We start from the raw sequence: 16,328 nt of genomic DNA, 5'->3' as shown, positions 1-16,328 counted from the left end.
AAAAAAATCAGGTCTTACATATTTCATCATTTTTTTTATTTTTTATTTTCCTTTTTGGTCTTGGCAGTAACAGATGCCATCAAGATTTTTTGATAACTGGCAATCATAATTTTCCATCTCTGTGGAAGAATTTTGGGCCAATCTACTTCATAGAATTGTGTTAATTCAGTCATAGTGGAAGGTCTTTAAGCATGAATAGTGTATTTAAGGTCATGCCACAGCATCTTATTCTGATTTATGTATGGACTTTGACTAGACTGCTACACATTTCTTTCAAATCTTGTGCTTATGACTATTTTAATACTGTCATAAGCACAGTATTAAGCTCAAGTTCAAAGTCACAAACTGATAATCTGATGTTTTCCTTGAAAACTATTTGGCAATAAACAGAATTTACGGTTACATCTGAGCAGCTCCAGACCATCACACTACCACCACCATGTTTTATTATCAGCGTGATGTTCTTTTTCGAACTTCTGTATTCATTTAACACAGAATATCATGGAGCATGCACAAAAATGTTCACTTTTGTGCATCTAATCCACAGAATATTTCCCTTAGTCTTTGGGATCATAAATATGTTATCAAGCAAATGGTTTTTGTCTTCAAACTCTCCACTAAATTTATTACCAGTCTAATTTTTATTGTTGAATCATTAAAAATTTACTTATTTTAGACAAGCATTCAGTGCTTTAGGATGTAGTTCAATAAATGAGGAACCTCTTTTTTTCCCCTGAACTTTCATTTATCTTTTTTGGAAGTGTTTCCACTCTGGAGTTCAGAGGGCTGAATGGGTCACTCCTCCCACTGTAGCAGGGTTGGCCAGCATCTCACTCAGCAAATGAGTGTGGCAGTGGGACTGGTCTCCAAAATAAAAGGTGTGATTTACAACAACGGAACTACAAAGGATTATTCAATCACAGTGACTATACTTTATGCCTTTGACATATCCACTACAGACTTTATGGCAAGGTGTGACTCTGGCAAAGTTTTACAGCATTTTACCAATGCAGATGTCCATTTTTTTCTTGCCTTAAGTGAGAGGACAAGAGGGAAGGGGAGGTAAAGGCGCAGTCGGGTTGAAACTCAGTGTTCTTGTTGTTACTTTGACATCATCACTTGAAACGAAATATGAGATCTGGATGAGTTTGACTCGAGATGTTTATGTTTTAACCTCTTGGGAGAGCCGTCAATGTACTTTTAGAGTAATTGTGGTTGGTCAGACATTCCTAAGAAGGTTCAGCACTTTACTATATTTTACTAATTTGTGGATAACTGTGGTTCACTGAAGTAGAAAAACTTTATAAATGACTTTGTAAACCTTTCCAGACTCACAAATGTCAAGGTTTCACATCTCAGATCATGGAAACACAAGATACTTTTTGTTTAGGCTACAGCATGTTGTGGGTGGTTGTATTTAAGGGATAACTTGATTCTGCAAGTCTGGCATTCACCAGGACTTAGTACGCTAGGTGAAATTAAACTGAGCTTGAGCACAATGTCTTAGTTAATTGGTTAATTACTAATTTAACCAAAGGAATGATTACTATTTCAAAAAACTGATTAAGCCATGTTGGTCTGGATTGATTTACTCTTATTAATTAAAAGTATTTTTAACTGCCTTTTTGTATTTACTCTTGTTATGTTATGTCTGATTTTAAAATTTCTTGGCAAAAGTCTGTAACAGAACAGTTACTGCTTATTATTAGAGGCACGACTGACAGTTTAATTGAAGTGATTTTCTTAATTCCTTCACAACATATTTTTCTGTTTGCTGTGCATTTCAAGCATATTTCACCTAATAGTGATTTCTTTATTAAGTTCACAGTTACAGTGAATGGCAGCTTTTGTGTTGATTCTAATTACGACCTTTCATGCCCAAAGTCAAATATTGATTTAGAAAGCATTTTTCAGTGGAGGTGCAGCAGAGCAGAAAGCATGTAATTATTCTTAGCTTCGTTGAATTTAAGTTTAGACTCTTTTCAGCTGGAGCGTCTCTTAGCAGAATCCACTTTAGGCTTTCTCTACATCTAAGCAAGCTTTAAAAGTGAGACACTTTACCTCCTGACATGGCAAAGAGGCCTATTCTACTATTTTTATATTATCTGTGCTTTTTCAAGGGCTATTCTTTTATTTAAACCACTAGTGTTCATGCTAAAAATCACCAAAAATGGCAGTAAACCTTTATTTACTTTCTCACCTGTTGAAGGATTATTGAACAGTAGCTACAGACCAGCAAGAATTCCTGCCAGGCCAAATTTAATTGACTGTATACTTAAGACCCAATTGACAGAATATGTTTTCATATGATTTCTATTTAATAAGTTTTCAGAGAGGTAGCACTGCATATTTGGACACTATAGGGCAAACTCATGAGCAAACTTTCCACCATTTGCATTAATATTCTATTAATTTGTTATCTTCACAAAATAATCTGCTTATCTAGTTCTCTCATTCTGACTCTTACAAGTTGAATGAAACTGTAAAAAAATGTATAAATCTTTTGGATCTATAGTTTTGTCATCTGAAAGTACTGCATATGTACAGTATGTATTGTATAAGTCTACTATGCTATTCTGAAAACCAAATCCGACTGCCTTAAATCTCATTTAAACTCTGAAATGAATGAAAAAAGCATCGAGTTTCCAAGTAATCAGTTCAAGCTTCAAAAAGCCAGAAGAAAAGATTAAATAAGACTAATATAAAAGATTACAAAAGTCTGTCTCCACAAAAATAGTGTATAAATAAATAAAAGATAACTAAAACCTTTTTGACACTGCAGTAAAAGAAAACTCTGATATGTTTGCACTTCTTGTTCTTGAATAAACAGTTATGAGTTGGAAGCAGTTGTTTGCTCCTTTCAATCTTGTGAGATCTCACAGAAGCTCATATTATGAGAGAAATAATACCAACAACAAACAACTGTTTCAGTGTTTGCTGAAACAGTCATAAGAAAAACTAAGAAGGAACTAGACCTACCATTCAACAGCACCACTTCAAAATGTTAAGGCTGCTGTTGATTTTTGCATGAGACCTGGGCAGGCCCTTTATTTTGCCAACCCCAATTAGTCACAATGCTGGAATTCATTTGATATTCTGGGGTGAAGTTAAATGTAATGCACTTCCACACAAAGTAGGTAACCCATTCTCTTTTCATTCCAAGTCTTTCCATTCTCAGCATTTGCTTGTCCATAGTTTGCAAATGACTAAACCCTGACCCTCTTTTATAATGCCATCCTGAGCAACTACCTGTGTGGTACAGACATAATACAAACATCTGTCATTATAGAGACAAAATACAAAATATGCTAATTCATACTTTATATTAATGTAATAATAGCACCGCAATAATGTGTGTGGTGCTATCCTCATCACCACACACAAGGAGTTTGATGCACGGCAGGCCATCCGAGAGACCTGGGGCGATGAGGGCACTTATAGCGACATCCACATTCTCACCCTAATGTAACTAATTACATTAGTGTTTTTTGTTGTTTTTTTTCATTGTTTTTTTTTCTCAGTCTGATAGGTTTGTGTATGACAACATACTGCAGGTAAATGTAATTCAAATGATCACATTATGCCTTTATGTGTCTGGTCAGATTGGTCTCTGTATTCCTCCAGTCTTTGAAGAAAAATGCATTGAAATTTATAGCTATTCCCCTGAGAAGTGCATGTGATCTCCTCTAGGTAAAAGACAAAAAATCCACAGAAAACATCAAAGCCTGAGGATATGACCTACATGTTTATATACCTTTTAGATTTTCAACATGAATCCTTCATATGTACATGTCAGTATGTGATGTGTAGTTTTATCCAAAACTTTGACCTACTGTGCTTATATGTTGATTTCCTTTGAAACTTTTTCTTTCATTCCCTGGCTAAACGTATTCCAAAGATTAAAAAATAATAATTTTAAACATGATTTATGTAGATCATTTTGACTTCTTGGGCTAATTTATTGGGATTTTTTTTATGTAGCACTCAGTGATTGCTTCCCTACATCGTTGATGAACATCCTCTACAAAGATTAATGCATTTAAAATAAAAGCTTATGAATAATTAATATATATGTACATTTTTAAAACCACACATATATATTTTATACTGATGTTTCTGTCTCTTTCTTTTTCAGATGTAAATGGAGATGCCATGCTTTCGCCAAGAATCTGGACATTCATTCAGTTTTAAAGTGCTTCACATTGAATTGCAAAAAGCATCTCTTCTCTCTAAAGCAATCCATTATTGACAATTGATGTCAAAACACATGCTTGAGCAGCTTAATGCTGCCTCACTGGGTGAAACCTCACTAATGGAAGGAAAACCTTATAAGAGCCAGCTCATCAAAATACACCTAAGACTAGCATAATGCCTTCGAAAGTATCATGTTTATACATCCTGACAGTGGTTTGCTGGGCCAGCGCATTGTGGTACTTGAGCATTTCGCGGCCGACGTCCACATATGTTGGTCACATGGCTATGCCTAAACGTAGGATTGTGAAACCTCCTCCCAAAAACATCACATTCACCAACATCCGCACGCGCCCCCTCAACCCACATGCCTTCGAATTTGTAATAAATGAGCCGAAAAAGTGTGAAAGCATCACGCCCTTCCTGGTTATTCTCATCAGCACCACACACAAGGAGTTTGACGCACGGCAGGCCATCCGAGAGACCTGGGGCGATGAGGGCACTTATAGCGACATCCACATTCTCACCATCTTTCTTCTGGGGAGGAACACAGACGACGTGCTCAACCAGATGGTGGAGCAGGAGAGTCAGATCTTTCATGATATTGTAGTGGAGAACTTTATTGATTCATATCACAATCTCACCCTCAAGACTCTAATGGGCATGCGCTGGGTAGCGACATTCTGCCCAAAGGCTCAATATGTCATGAAGACAGACAGTGACATCTTTGTCAACATGGACAATCTTATTTACAAGCTTCTAAAGCCCAGTACCAAGCCCAGAAGGAGATACTTCACAGGCTATGTGATAAACGGTGGTCCTATCAGAGATATGCGCAGCAAGTGGTACATGCCCAGAGACCTATACCCTGAAAACAAATACCCGCCGTTTTGCTCAGGCACTGGCTACGTGTTCTCCGCAGATGTAGCCGAGCTAATCTACAAGACTTCGCTGCACACCAGACTGTTGCACCTGGAGGACGTGTATGTGGGGATGTGTTTGCGTAAACTAGGCATCCACCCTTATCAGAACAGTGGGTTCAACCACTGGAAAATGGCTTACAGTCTTTGCAGGTACAGGCGTGTCATCACAGTCCATCAGATCCCCCCGGAGGAGATGCATCGCATCTGGAATGATATGTCCAGCAAGAAGCACCTCAGATGTTAGGAGACATGAGGATCAACAAAGAACAACTCCAATTTATCCAGCTGACCCCTTACCAACCTCATTTACTTTGGCCTTTATATCTTATTACAAATTGTCACATTTAATCATGTAAGAACCTGCAGTTGCTTCTGCAAGTCCATGTTTTATGACACATGGATTAATTAGCATTAGCATTACCAGTTTGTATAGTCACTCACTCTTAAAGCAGTTGTTAAGGAGTTTTAAAGTTGGGTTCTGTTAAAGCGTTTAATATCTTTCCTGGAGAATACAACTCTTAAGCATGTTCATTAAGTATAAATCTAGTTTGGTTTCTTCCAGAGGCTGAAACCTATATTCTAAAGCAGGATAAAAGCAGAATGTCTTATACCACTCCAGTGAAAACAATATCACAATTGTCTAACACACCTGAAATTGCTGACTTACCTCTACAGTATGCAGCCAAGTTCTCCAGAGTCTTGCTAATGACCTCATTTATTAGACTCAGATGTGTTGAAGCAGACATGTCTAAAAATGGTCCCTCGAGGACTGTAGTTAAAGACCCCTACTCTAGAGAGACCTAAAGATTTTTGAACATGGTGCCATTTTTGAACAATTGCACAATCTTGGAGGATTTCCAGACTAGTTTTAAGCATCTAAATAGCACTGTTAAATATATAATTTTAGCAGATGATGGAAGCTTTGTAATCTTTGTACTATAAAGTTTAATGGGAACAATTGATACTGTTGATTCCACAGTTTGTATCTGGTGTCTGGAGCATTTCAGTTACAGCCTAGGACTGGCATAAAAAAAGAAATTGCTGATCTTAATATCAATAAGTTTCTGTCTGCTCCAGCACCTCTTTTATGTGGAGTTCCTTGGATTCTGTCTTTTCCTCTTTTCTTTTCTTGTCTGTACTTACTCCGTTTGGCATCAAGTCATTGTAAGCTTGGAATTTTCCAACGTACAATGAAAGTAAAACATAGGGTGTTATATTCTGCCATATCAGTATTTATGAACATATTGCTAATAAATTGGGCATAATTATGGTTTTGGAAAATTAATAAACAGATAAGCCTCACTTTGCAGAAAAGACGTTTATAAATAGATATGACAGCAAAAGCTATAAAGACAACAACTAGAGAGAGTAATACACAAGTTACAACTCACCTTGGTTACTACAGTGCACTTTAGGTTGAGGTCAACCACAGCCTTTTTCACACCACTAGCTTGCTCAAAGTGCTGTTTTGCCGTATCCTACGGAAATCTGGGTTTGTAAAGTGGTAGCTCCCAAACTTTGCAATTTTAAAGTTACCTTTAAAATTAGACAAGGATCTTTTTTTATTGTATTGAGGTTTATTTTTTAAACATATCTAGTGCCTTTTGGCATAGTTTAAGTGGCACCATTTCTTTTTTCTTTTAACCTTTTCTTACATGTACTTAACAAATATAAGATTTAGTAGATTTAGTTACATTAAAAAAAATTGCTTTATATATATATATATATATATATATATTGTTTTATTTTATTTTTTTATGTCCTCACATTAACTGTGTATAATGTTTTGACAGAGCCCCACTTCAGAAGTCCTAAAATAGCTCTTTAAATGCTGGGTTGTTACTAGTAGGTTTTTGCTACTTTGTAAGGCATATGCCAATCTGAAGAAAGCACTAACTGCTGTGGCTTGCCCTGTAGAGACAGTGCAGATATTCAGACATTTCCCATGCATTTTAAACCTATTCTCCCCTTTACTGCAAGTGTCCTTGAGCAACAATCTCTCCTGGCTCCCCAGCTGCTGACCCTCCTAGAGTGCAATCCAAAAGAATGTGAAGAAAATAAATAAATATTGCATTACTTGTATATTAGAGGTCTAAATAATGATCTCTAAAAAATTATAGTTTAGGAGACCTTCGGAAGCATGAGATTGCAAGTGCAACCCTGATGACCATGCTTCTGACATGTGCTCTCATGCTCTTTACTCCCTTTCTCCATCTTTTTAATGAGGTTAAATATAAAAATACAGTCTATTATTAGTGTCAAAATTCAAGTAGGGTGAAATGATAGTCTAACACAACAGAGTTTATATTAAGAGTGTGGAAAAGTTGCAACTTTTTCATGATGAATACGCCTGATGTTTTTGTTTACATACAATCATCATCACATTGCCTTTTTTCTTCCAAAATAAGCAGCGTGTATGTTTTGGATAGTAGACACATTTTCTTGTTTTCTTACTTTGGCATTTCAATGCCAGAGTAAGAGTAATTATGTGTCTCGGCTACCAGCCTCTCATTACTGTAGCTGCTGCTCTTGGTTATGTGTGTTGTATATCAGCAGCTGTTTCAGCTCATCAGCTGCTACGCCCACCAAGAAAAGCACTGCATCGTGCCGTGCAAGACTCTTGTTATGTCGAGCTGGGATCATTACAGACTGGATGTATTGTAATATGTATCTGGCATATCAGTGGCTGCAGAATCACTGTCACTGTATAAACAACATGGGAAAATCTAGCTCTCTCAGAGAAAATGTGGCTCCGGTGGCCAATTATTCTTTTCCTTTTTATTTTCACTGAGGTTTTGTAGTCTTATAAGCTAATGTGACATTTACTGTGAAAGCTTTTATCCCATAAGGGGACTGTTGTTATATATTGTATGTTTTTATACAAAAAAAGAAATACTTGAATAATTACAATTAAATCAGTACTTTCACTTGCTTGTCTTCTTCCAGTTTCTCTGTTACACGGATATACAGGGGCCACAGGCTCCCAAGGATTGTGTTTTTTTATTCTTAAGTTGTTGCCAAACATAACTTATTTAAAATATTTTGCATATTTAATACAAACCCTGTGACTGTGTTGTACTGCCTATTTTCACTGTGATAGGCTTTAATTTGATCTCTATCTTCCATATTTTTTCACTTCTTCCTTTAGCTTCTTCTGTAGCAATGTTCCTCGTAGTCCAGGACTGTATTAAATGTGTTTTTCTCATCAGCTGCTTAAGCAACAGTTTAATTGTATAATGATGGATTTTATACACTTCCAACTAGAAACTCAGTGTCTAATAAAGCCCTACTTTTATAGTGCCCTCTACATTTATTTGCAACACAAGATATGTAAACAGCTTCAAAATGTGCCCATATTCTTCCATATAATATCTCACTAAAATGTCTGCTTTGTTTCCCTATCAGTGAGTTTTTGAGGTTTTTTCCCCTCCAGTCTTTACCCTTCTACTCATTGTAGTGCCTGTACAACACATTGTTGTTTCTCGTCCAGCTTGTCTATTCCCACTTCCAGTATTATTAGACTTTTTCATTACTGCTTTGAAAATATATTGAGTAAGTTGATAAATTCTTGGAGCAATTTTGAGGAAAAACACATTTCTGCTTGTGGTCATTTCTTTCCCATTTTGAAGCATGCCAAAGAGAAAATAGTCTCTGTATCTTGTTATATTTGTACCCCAGTAAAACAAGAAGTCATAGATAACTATTTGATACAATAATAAAATTATTCAGTGACTTTTATTTAATAGGTAAATTTCAATAAATTACAACATGATCAAAATGTTAATTTATTTCTGTAATTAAATCCAAAAAGCAAAACTCATATATCGTCACACAATGATACATTTCAAGTTAATTTCTGTTAATTTTAAGGATAATGGCTTGTCTAGCTAATGAAAAATAAAAATGTGGTATCTTTGAAAAAATTGCAGTATTACAATATACCAATCGTATTGCATGCCTTAATGTTAGAGCTATGCAATACTAAAGAAAGGCTGACTTGATAGTTGTCCAACAATCTCTCGCAGACGCCCTACACTAGGAGAGTTACAAAGGCAGCTGCTAAAGAAAAAATGTTGTTCATAGACTGATGTAACCTTGAATAGTAAACTAAGTGAAAGGAAAAAGTGTAGCAGAAAAAAACTGCACAGCCATCAGAGAAGTCTGCAGCATCGAAAGAATTGTAAAGAAAGCCCAGTGAAGCTGCTGGCATAACAAATAGTGATTATTTGACCTCTATTCTTTGCAGATTTGGTAGATCTCATTTTCAAAAAAAAAAATCAGCATGGTTAAAGTCAGGAATTAATGAAGGATGTTATAAACGATCCATGTTACCGATCCAAAACAAGATTTGCGTGTCCAGTCATCATTATGCCATGTAAATACCAACTGTGTGATTTTAATGTTTAGAATATTGGTAAAGCAGTAAATTATGGCCAAAACTCAGTAACCTAATTTAAAAACTTACCTGTAATCCTGGATGTTAGAGATTGATAGCATTACCAATATAACAATCAAAGTTTCCTTTGATGATGGCAAATTTGTAGCAATGAAATCAAGAAATCACACATTTCTTAAATATTCTTTATTTGTTGCTTCTCATCAGAAATTTGACATTTGACATCTGTAGTCATCATTAGCTGATTACAGAGAAGGGAAATGGATAATATGCTGAAATGATGCACAGTGTACATAAAAAAACAACAATTTACTTCAAAAAGTAAAAGCTTTTTGAGGAGTTATTATACCTAAAATGATTTAGTGCTACTGGATTTGCTTGGACAAACAAATGGCTCTTTATACGCTGTTTGGTTCCATTTTTTGATGTCATACAGTACAATTAGGTAGCTACTTTACTTATTGAAACAAAAACAAAAACAAAAAAACCCAGTGTTGAATTGTGGCATCTGATAGACACCAATAGGAGCAAGAGTACACAACTGCAGGTTCCACCGGGTTTTATTTGTCTGAAAGCACATAAATTAAGAGTCAGTTTGTTGGCTGTGCATCCCAACTCAAAAGTGCATTTCATTTTCCCTCTTTGGGCTAAGACTGCACATGTGAACTGATCCATTGCAGGGAATGCGTTAATGAAGTGACAATCAGCACGTTCTGCTCTCAGTGTCGTCTCACTCACCGACAACTTTCTTAGGCACGGAAAAATGAACAAGGCACCTCAAGCATTTTCTGAAGCGTTAACACAGTTGAGAGCAGCAAAGTGTACACAGTAACATCCAGGTCTCATTTATTTTGGCGCACTCAACCAAACGCTTCCATTTTTAGTTAGACAGGTCTGAACACATAAAACAATTCATTCAGGGCGTTTTATTTTAAAACATTCATCATGTTATTATAAAAATGTGCTTATATCTACATGTTTACATAATTCTTACATTCTGACACGAACCCCAAAGAGTTTTCATAAATCATTAAGTGTGGGAGGACATTTATTTTCACAGTGGGAACAAAACAATGTGACAGAAAAATAAAATTTAAAATATCTTCTTATTTCAATAAATAATTTGATTTTTGCTGTAAATAACAGTAATGCAGTGTAAATTAAAGAAAGGAGGTGAGAAAATAAATAAAACATTCAAAGCTACATATTTATCACCTTCTTTCACCACCTGAGTACATCTTTTGGTTCCTGGGCTATATCCTAGTACTGTACTGTGCGCTGGGTGCTGGAATGTCGACGGACAGCGAGCAGGGAAGTCGACGCTACAGAGGCGGTGGTAAAGCGACGACGGAGCTTTGGGAAAGTCAAAAAGAGTGAAGGACGGAAGACGAAGAAGGGCTTTTCTGGGAGGGAGTTGAGAAAGATATAGCAGAAAGTGGTGGTGGTTGGGGTGTGTTCCTCAGTCTGTCTGCCCTGAACTGTCTTCCCTGCCTCATCTGCTTCAACGATGAAGAGAACATCAGCTAACACTTAACTGAGCAAAGCCGATCAACTTCACCTCATCTGGGATCTCTGTGTCATCACATCCTGAAGCCTGGAAAGAGAGGACAAAAAGAAAAATATGTGAAGCATCAACAAGCAAATAATACAACTTAAAATCATTTTAAAAATTAGACCGATTGCTTGTATAAAGATATATTACCATACACAGCTACAGTGACCTAGTTGCGTAAATGTAAACACTTAAGAGGCATGTGAGCACTTTCAAGAGTAACTGTAGCATAATTTTCTTTATTTTGCTTGAAACTATCTGGTCCTCAAGCCTTTTGTGGGAATTTGGAGTGTCAGTGTCAGTGGGATCTCAAGGCGTAGTCGTAGACAGAAGGGTCTGTTTTGGACACCTAAAGTTCTGGTTATGTGTGCATCTTCAAGCAATGGCCTTCAGCATGCCCTGAGGCTGTTTCAATCTTTGTGTGAAGTGCCAGGAATGAAAGCATTTTCCTGTCAAGTACCAGGACAAGAAAAAAGAGAACTGCTGTCTACAATTTTTTATATTTCTCTTGGAAACAACTGGTTATCTGGAGAAGGCTTACATAGCCGTGTCTCTTGACGGACTTTGTGGTAAGACTCGTCAGAGCTTAGAGCCAGAGTTGCTATTAAAGTTCATTTGGTCTTTGCATGACCAAAGCAAGAGCTGTGTTCACAGATTAGATTCTGTCCCTTTTCACAATCCTATTGATGGTGTTCCTGGATGGAATCTGAAAGCTTGGTCATGAAGACGGGGATGTCCTGTTTGGAAGCCTCAGGGTCCCTTCATTGTGCAGATGATGTGGTTCTACGGGCATCTTTACACCTTGACCTTTAGCTTCTCTAGGTCTGAGGGCATACTTCTCAAATAGTAAAGGCTGGGCTTTATCCTCTAGGTCATGCATCGGTCTTTGCCGTGAGTGATTGTTGGACGGATGAATAAATGCATACACACACTAGGATCTTGTCCACAGGAATACATGAAGAAAAAGTTCTCAATTTACCGGTCTACTACAAGAACAAGATCCCGGATAGAAGCAGATAAAATGAGCTTCCACCTTTGGGAGGCTGGACTAATCCTTAGAAATTGAGTGCAGGAGCTCCATTGTCCAGGAGGAATAGCTTCTTTCTCTGGTTTATAAAAAAATCAAGTGAGGGGTTTGGGACTGGTCTGCCTCTTAGGTGCCTCTTCTTGGAGCTTTTCTAAGCATGTCCATCTAAAAGAAGACCAAGGAAAAGACCCAGAACTAGCCAAGCTGACTATACAGCTATTGTGTTCTGAGAATTCCTTGGGATCAACCAGAATGATATTACAGATGCTGGGAAGAAAGATGTGTGGATTTCCCTTGTGTACCCAGAACCTCTGCAACCCGAAAACAATAAATGAATGTGTGGCGAAACTGTTCGCAATGTGTTTTGATTTCTAGCATTATAGCACTCTGGGTAAAGCCAAAACAAGACTTCAAGACAAGAGTGACATACTATATATACTAAAACCAGACATTAGACACAGCAATGTTGGTTTACAGTGGAAGTATTTTGTCTGGAAACCTTGACAACTTACAGGAGTTAAGCAACTAACCATTTTTGCACTGCTTACTTTTAGTGATAATGTCTTTCTTGTCTATCTGTGTTTTTTTTAAACTACAGAGTCAAACTGTGTGAGGTGAAGATGTTAAACCCAGAGCTGTAAGCAAAGGTCAATCCTCTACAATATCATTGTAGTTGTAAGAACCAGAAATGTCAAACATGCTACAAAACAACAAAGCTTTTGTCATTCCTCTGACTCTGCACAGCTAACAAGTTATTTGAAAGCATATATCAAAGTCAACATGATGCATTAAAGGCATGTAACTGTCTAATAATAAAAGAGCGTTCTTTATGGTGGTATAAAACAATTAATATGACATAGTTTGAAATGATGTGTTTATCATTTGAAGCAGGGAAATACAGGGTGTAAAATGTGCCTATTAATTTGTTTTCTCTTGAGAGTGCCACCCTCACAAAAATTACACCTCTATGCAAGCTGCAATAATTAATTTTGAAAAGCAATTAACTATCTGCCAGACAGAATATCTTCTGGAGTCCAAGAAGCTCTCCAACTAGAAAAGAAAACTATAATTTGTCCATGCTCAAACTGGATTATTTCCTCATCAGTTAGCTCATTTAAAAGAGATCTAATGACTAGAGGCCAGTAGATTTCATGTATACTAGGCCCCAAGACTTTCAACATTCAACTTTTGTGGTTCTTTACTGAGACTTTGTAGTCCTTTATAAAAATGGTAAAATATGCTAATGTGTATCTAGTAGAATTTATGAAGGGCATCTATAAGAGTGGATAAAATGGTAAAATGAAGAGCTTCACTTTTTTGGTTCAGCTTGTTCTTCACCCCTACAGACCACAAGATCGCCTTTATTACTGCAGATATTGGCCGATGTGTCCAAGTATCCATTTCCCAGCCCATCCTACCATCACTGAAGAACAAGACACTTTATCTCATCCCCTTAAGGATGGTGAAGGTTATGGTGGTGAATGTTACACCATAACCTTCACCATTAATCATGGCATATGGATCATGACCAAAAAAAACTAAATTCCAGATTGAAGCTGCCAAAATGAGCTTCCTCCTTAAACAACACAGCTCATTCCAGGTAGACACTAACTTTTTTTTTTTTCTTTCCATTAGCCATTTGCATTGGTGTCATTACCATTTATATGTGTCTACTGCCAATAGCCCATTTAATCCTCATTTTGATTTCTCTGTAAATCAAAATGAAAAGTTGGTTTTCATTTAGGTTCCCTAAAGAAAAGTTGAGACTATATAATTGTTTCAACCAGTCACATTTCAGAGAGATTCACCTGACCACCGCAGGGGTCTGAGACCTCTGATTGTCTAGGCAACATTGGGGCAGTGATGTCAGAAGAGGTCAGTTTTGAGCTTAGAGACCACTGGATCTCTTGGTCACTTCAACCATAAAGCTGTCACAGAGACACCCACTCTATAAATTATGTACATAAAGTGTTATGAACTGTTTCCCTTGGGTGTGTAATTATTGTCACTCCCTGGCTTTTATGGTATTGCCCTCGTAACTCTTAGCTTACAATAGAAGAGTTGAGCAGGGATTTATCAGTATCCACAGTGATGCAGCCTTAGTAAATAAAATATGCTCTGGAAAATATAATAGGGGAAACTTAGAAAACATGGTTAAAAATTTAGACTGTAATATGCTTTGACCTGTAACATAAATAGTCTAATCAAAAAAAAAGTATTACTCGTTAAATCAGTTTTCTTCATAAAAGGTTCTTACTTTAACAAAAGCATGAAACAATCTAGTCAGTCTGTGAAAATCTCAAACACAGACCTCCTACTAGTGTCCACAAAGGTTTAACCAGAAGAAACACAGCGAAATAAAATATCACTGGTATTCCCTAGATCTTGCGTTTCTCCTGCAGTAAATTCACTTGGATATCTTTTTTGAGGAAAGCACACAACTTCATTCAACAGCACACAATGTTATGTTTTGGGTTGTTCAAAATGCAACAAAGGACAGGTTTATTCTCATTGTGCAAAGAAGTGTAGATAATGTTGTTTACTGTGAGAGATTTATGAGTCAAGTACTACACTGTATCAGGAAAAAAAATCAATATTGAATTGGATTATGTGACTTGAGCTGGTTCAGCATTGTGTTTGTTGACAAAACAAAAGATAGCAATTTATGCTAGGGTCTTTACCACAGCACAGTGACAGGTTTATGAGCGCAGACATAGTAAACCAAGTTACTGTTAATTATGAATCTATCTACACATTAGTTGCATTTGTGAGGATGATGTTCCAATATATGCTATAATCTTGGCTTCACTGGTTAATAAACAGGTTTAAATAGCTGCAAAAGTTAAACTTTTTTCAAATGTTGTCACTTTACAATCACAAACTTCAATTATTTGATTTTATGTGACAGAGCAACATAAAGCAGTGCATACAGGAGAAGTAAAACATTTTTGAAAGATTTTGACAAATAAAATATTTTCCTCTGTGTCGTGAACAGAAAAACCCCAAGCAACAGATGCTGGTTCACCCTGAAGTCATTTGTTTTGCTAGACAGCAGTAACTCCAGCAATTGAATCCGTCATCACACCATGCATCAACAGGCTGTTAACAGGAGGACACTGTCAGGCATGACAACACCCACTAAGGCTGTCATCAGCCATCAGTCATCTGGAAACTCACCAGCTTAAAGGTCAACACTTTATAGGTAATTGGGTCATCTACAATCTTTTGAAGGTTAGCAGCAACTGTAACAGGGAAAGAGAGAATATCACTGTCCAAATGAAAACACATGGAGAGTCAAATGTTAATATAATCACCAATCCTTTCTGATTCTCAGAAGTTTAAAGGGCAAATATCACATTTTGAAACAGAAGACCTAAAAACTTTAAAAGCATAAAGGCTAAATAAAACATAATCTGCCATTCTGTTGGTTTTTAGTAGAGTATTTTATGCACTTTTCAGAAGTAAATGGAGCCATTTGAGTCATACCCTCTACAACAGCAAGACACAATATGTCCATAATATATCTAAAAGTATCCATATTAAATTATTTTAATATATATGAATAGATATTACGAAGACATTTTAACTGAAATATGTTTAATGGAAAAGCACTTTTTTACAAAGATTGTAAAAAAGTGCTTGCAAAGACATAGTGCATTTCTTGCACTGTCTGTGCAAGAAATGTGGGAGAGTTTGTGAAAGTAACTGCAGTTGAGGAGGACATATTTCTCCTCGCCAATCAAAAGCAGCCCCTCCATTGGACACATTTGGAAACTCAAATTTGAGAAAGAGCAATAATCCAAAGCTAACGGAGAAAGACAACACCGTTTTTCTCACAACTAATATCAATAGCTCAAGCAGAGTCAACTACCAGATTATCAAGGTGATCACAATTATTGTTTATTAGTATAGTTAGTTGTTTATGAGCAAGTTAAACAGGTAAGAAAATATTTTCTTTTAGCATCTTGTTTTTTCACTGTCTGAGGAAAATAAAAGGGAGATTTAACTACAAATTTAACTACAAATTTCATCTGAGCATTTTAACTTCCTTCCCAATCTTGATATGTGTAGTATTACCTTGAATTTTTTTTTTGAGGAAAACATCTTGCTGGTATGAGAGAAGTGAAGTCTAACTTACAGGGTTTCAGTGCTGTGACAGACTGTATGCTCAAGATAACGTTTAAATCGATACTTTATCATGGTGAAGCTACATGAACGTATGTGGAAAAAAGCAAACTG

At 36.5% G+C, this 16,328-nt stretch overlaps 2 protein-coding genes across 2 annotated transcripts in view; one reads left to right on the top strand and one right to left on the bottom strand.

Annotated features, from left to right (window-relative positions):
- b3galt1 (beta-1,3-galactosyltransferase 1) overlaps nucleotides 1-6,826 on the top strand; it is a 49,415-nt gene extending 42,589 nt beyond the window's left edge. Inside the window, exon 2 of the mRNA XM_023337235.1 lies at nucleotides 4,136-6,826. Coding sequence (XP_023193003.1) covers nucleotides 4,369-5,358 — 990 coding nt within the window. The 5' untranslated portion in view covers nucleotides 4,136-4,368 and the 3' untranslated portion in view covers nucleotides 5,359-6,826. The remainder of the gene's footprint in view (nucleotides 1-4,135) is intronic.
- Nucleotides 6,827-9,701: 2,875 nt separating this feature from the next.
- Nucleotides 9,702-16,328, bottom strand: part of stk39 (serine/threonine kinase 39) — a 32,110-nt gene continuing 25,483 nt past the window's right edge. Inside the window, exons 17-18 of the mRNA XM_023337175.1 lie at nucleotides 15,267-15,331; nucleotides 9,702-11,104 (exon numbers count right to left, since the gene is read on the bottom strand). Of these exons, the coding sequence (XP_023192943.1) occupies nucleotides 11,030-11,104; nucleotides 15,267-15,331 (140 nt within the window). The 3' untranslated portion in view covers nucleotides 9,702-11,029. The remainder of the gene's footprint in view (nucleotides 11,105-15,266; nucleotides 15,332-16,328) is intronic.

Source organism: Xiphophorus maculatus, chromosome 7 (assembly GCF_002775205.1).
Source record: "Xiphophorus maculatus strain JP 163 A chromosome 7, X_maculatus-5.0-male, whole genome shotgun sequence".
NCBI lineage: Eukaryota > Metazoa > Chordata > Actinopteri > Cyprinodontiformes > Poeciliidae > Xiphophorus > Xiphophorus maculatus.
This window is presented reverse-complemented; position numbering and strand designations above follow the sequence as displayed.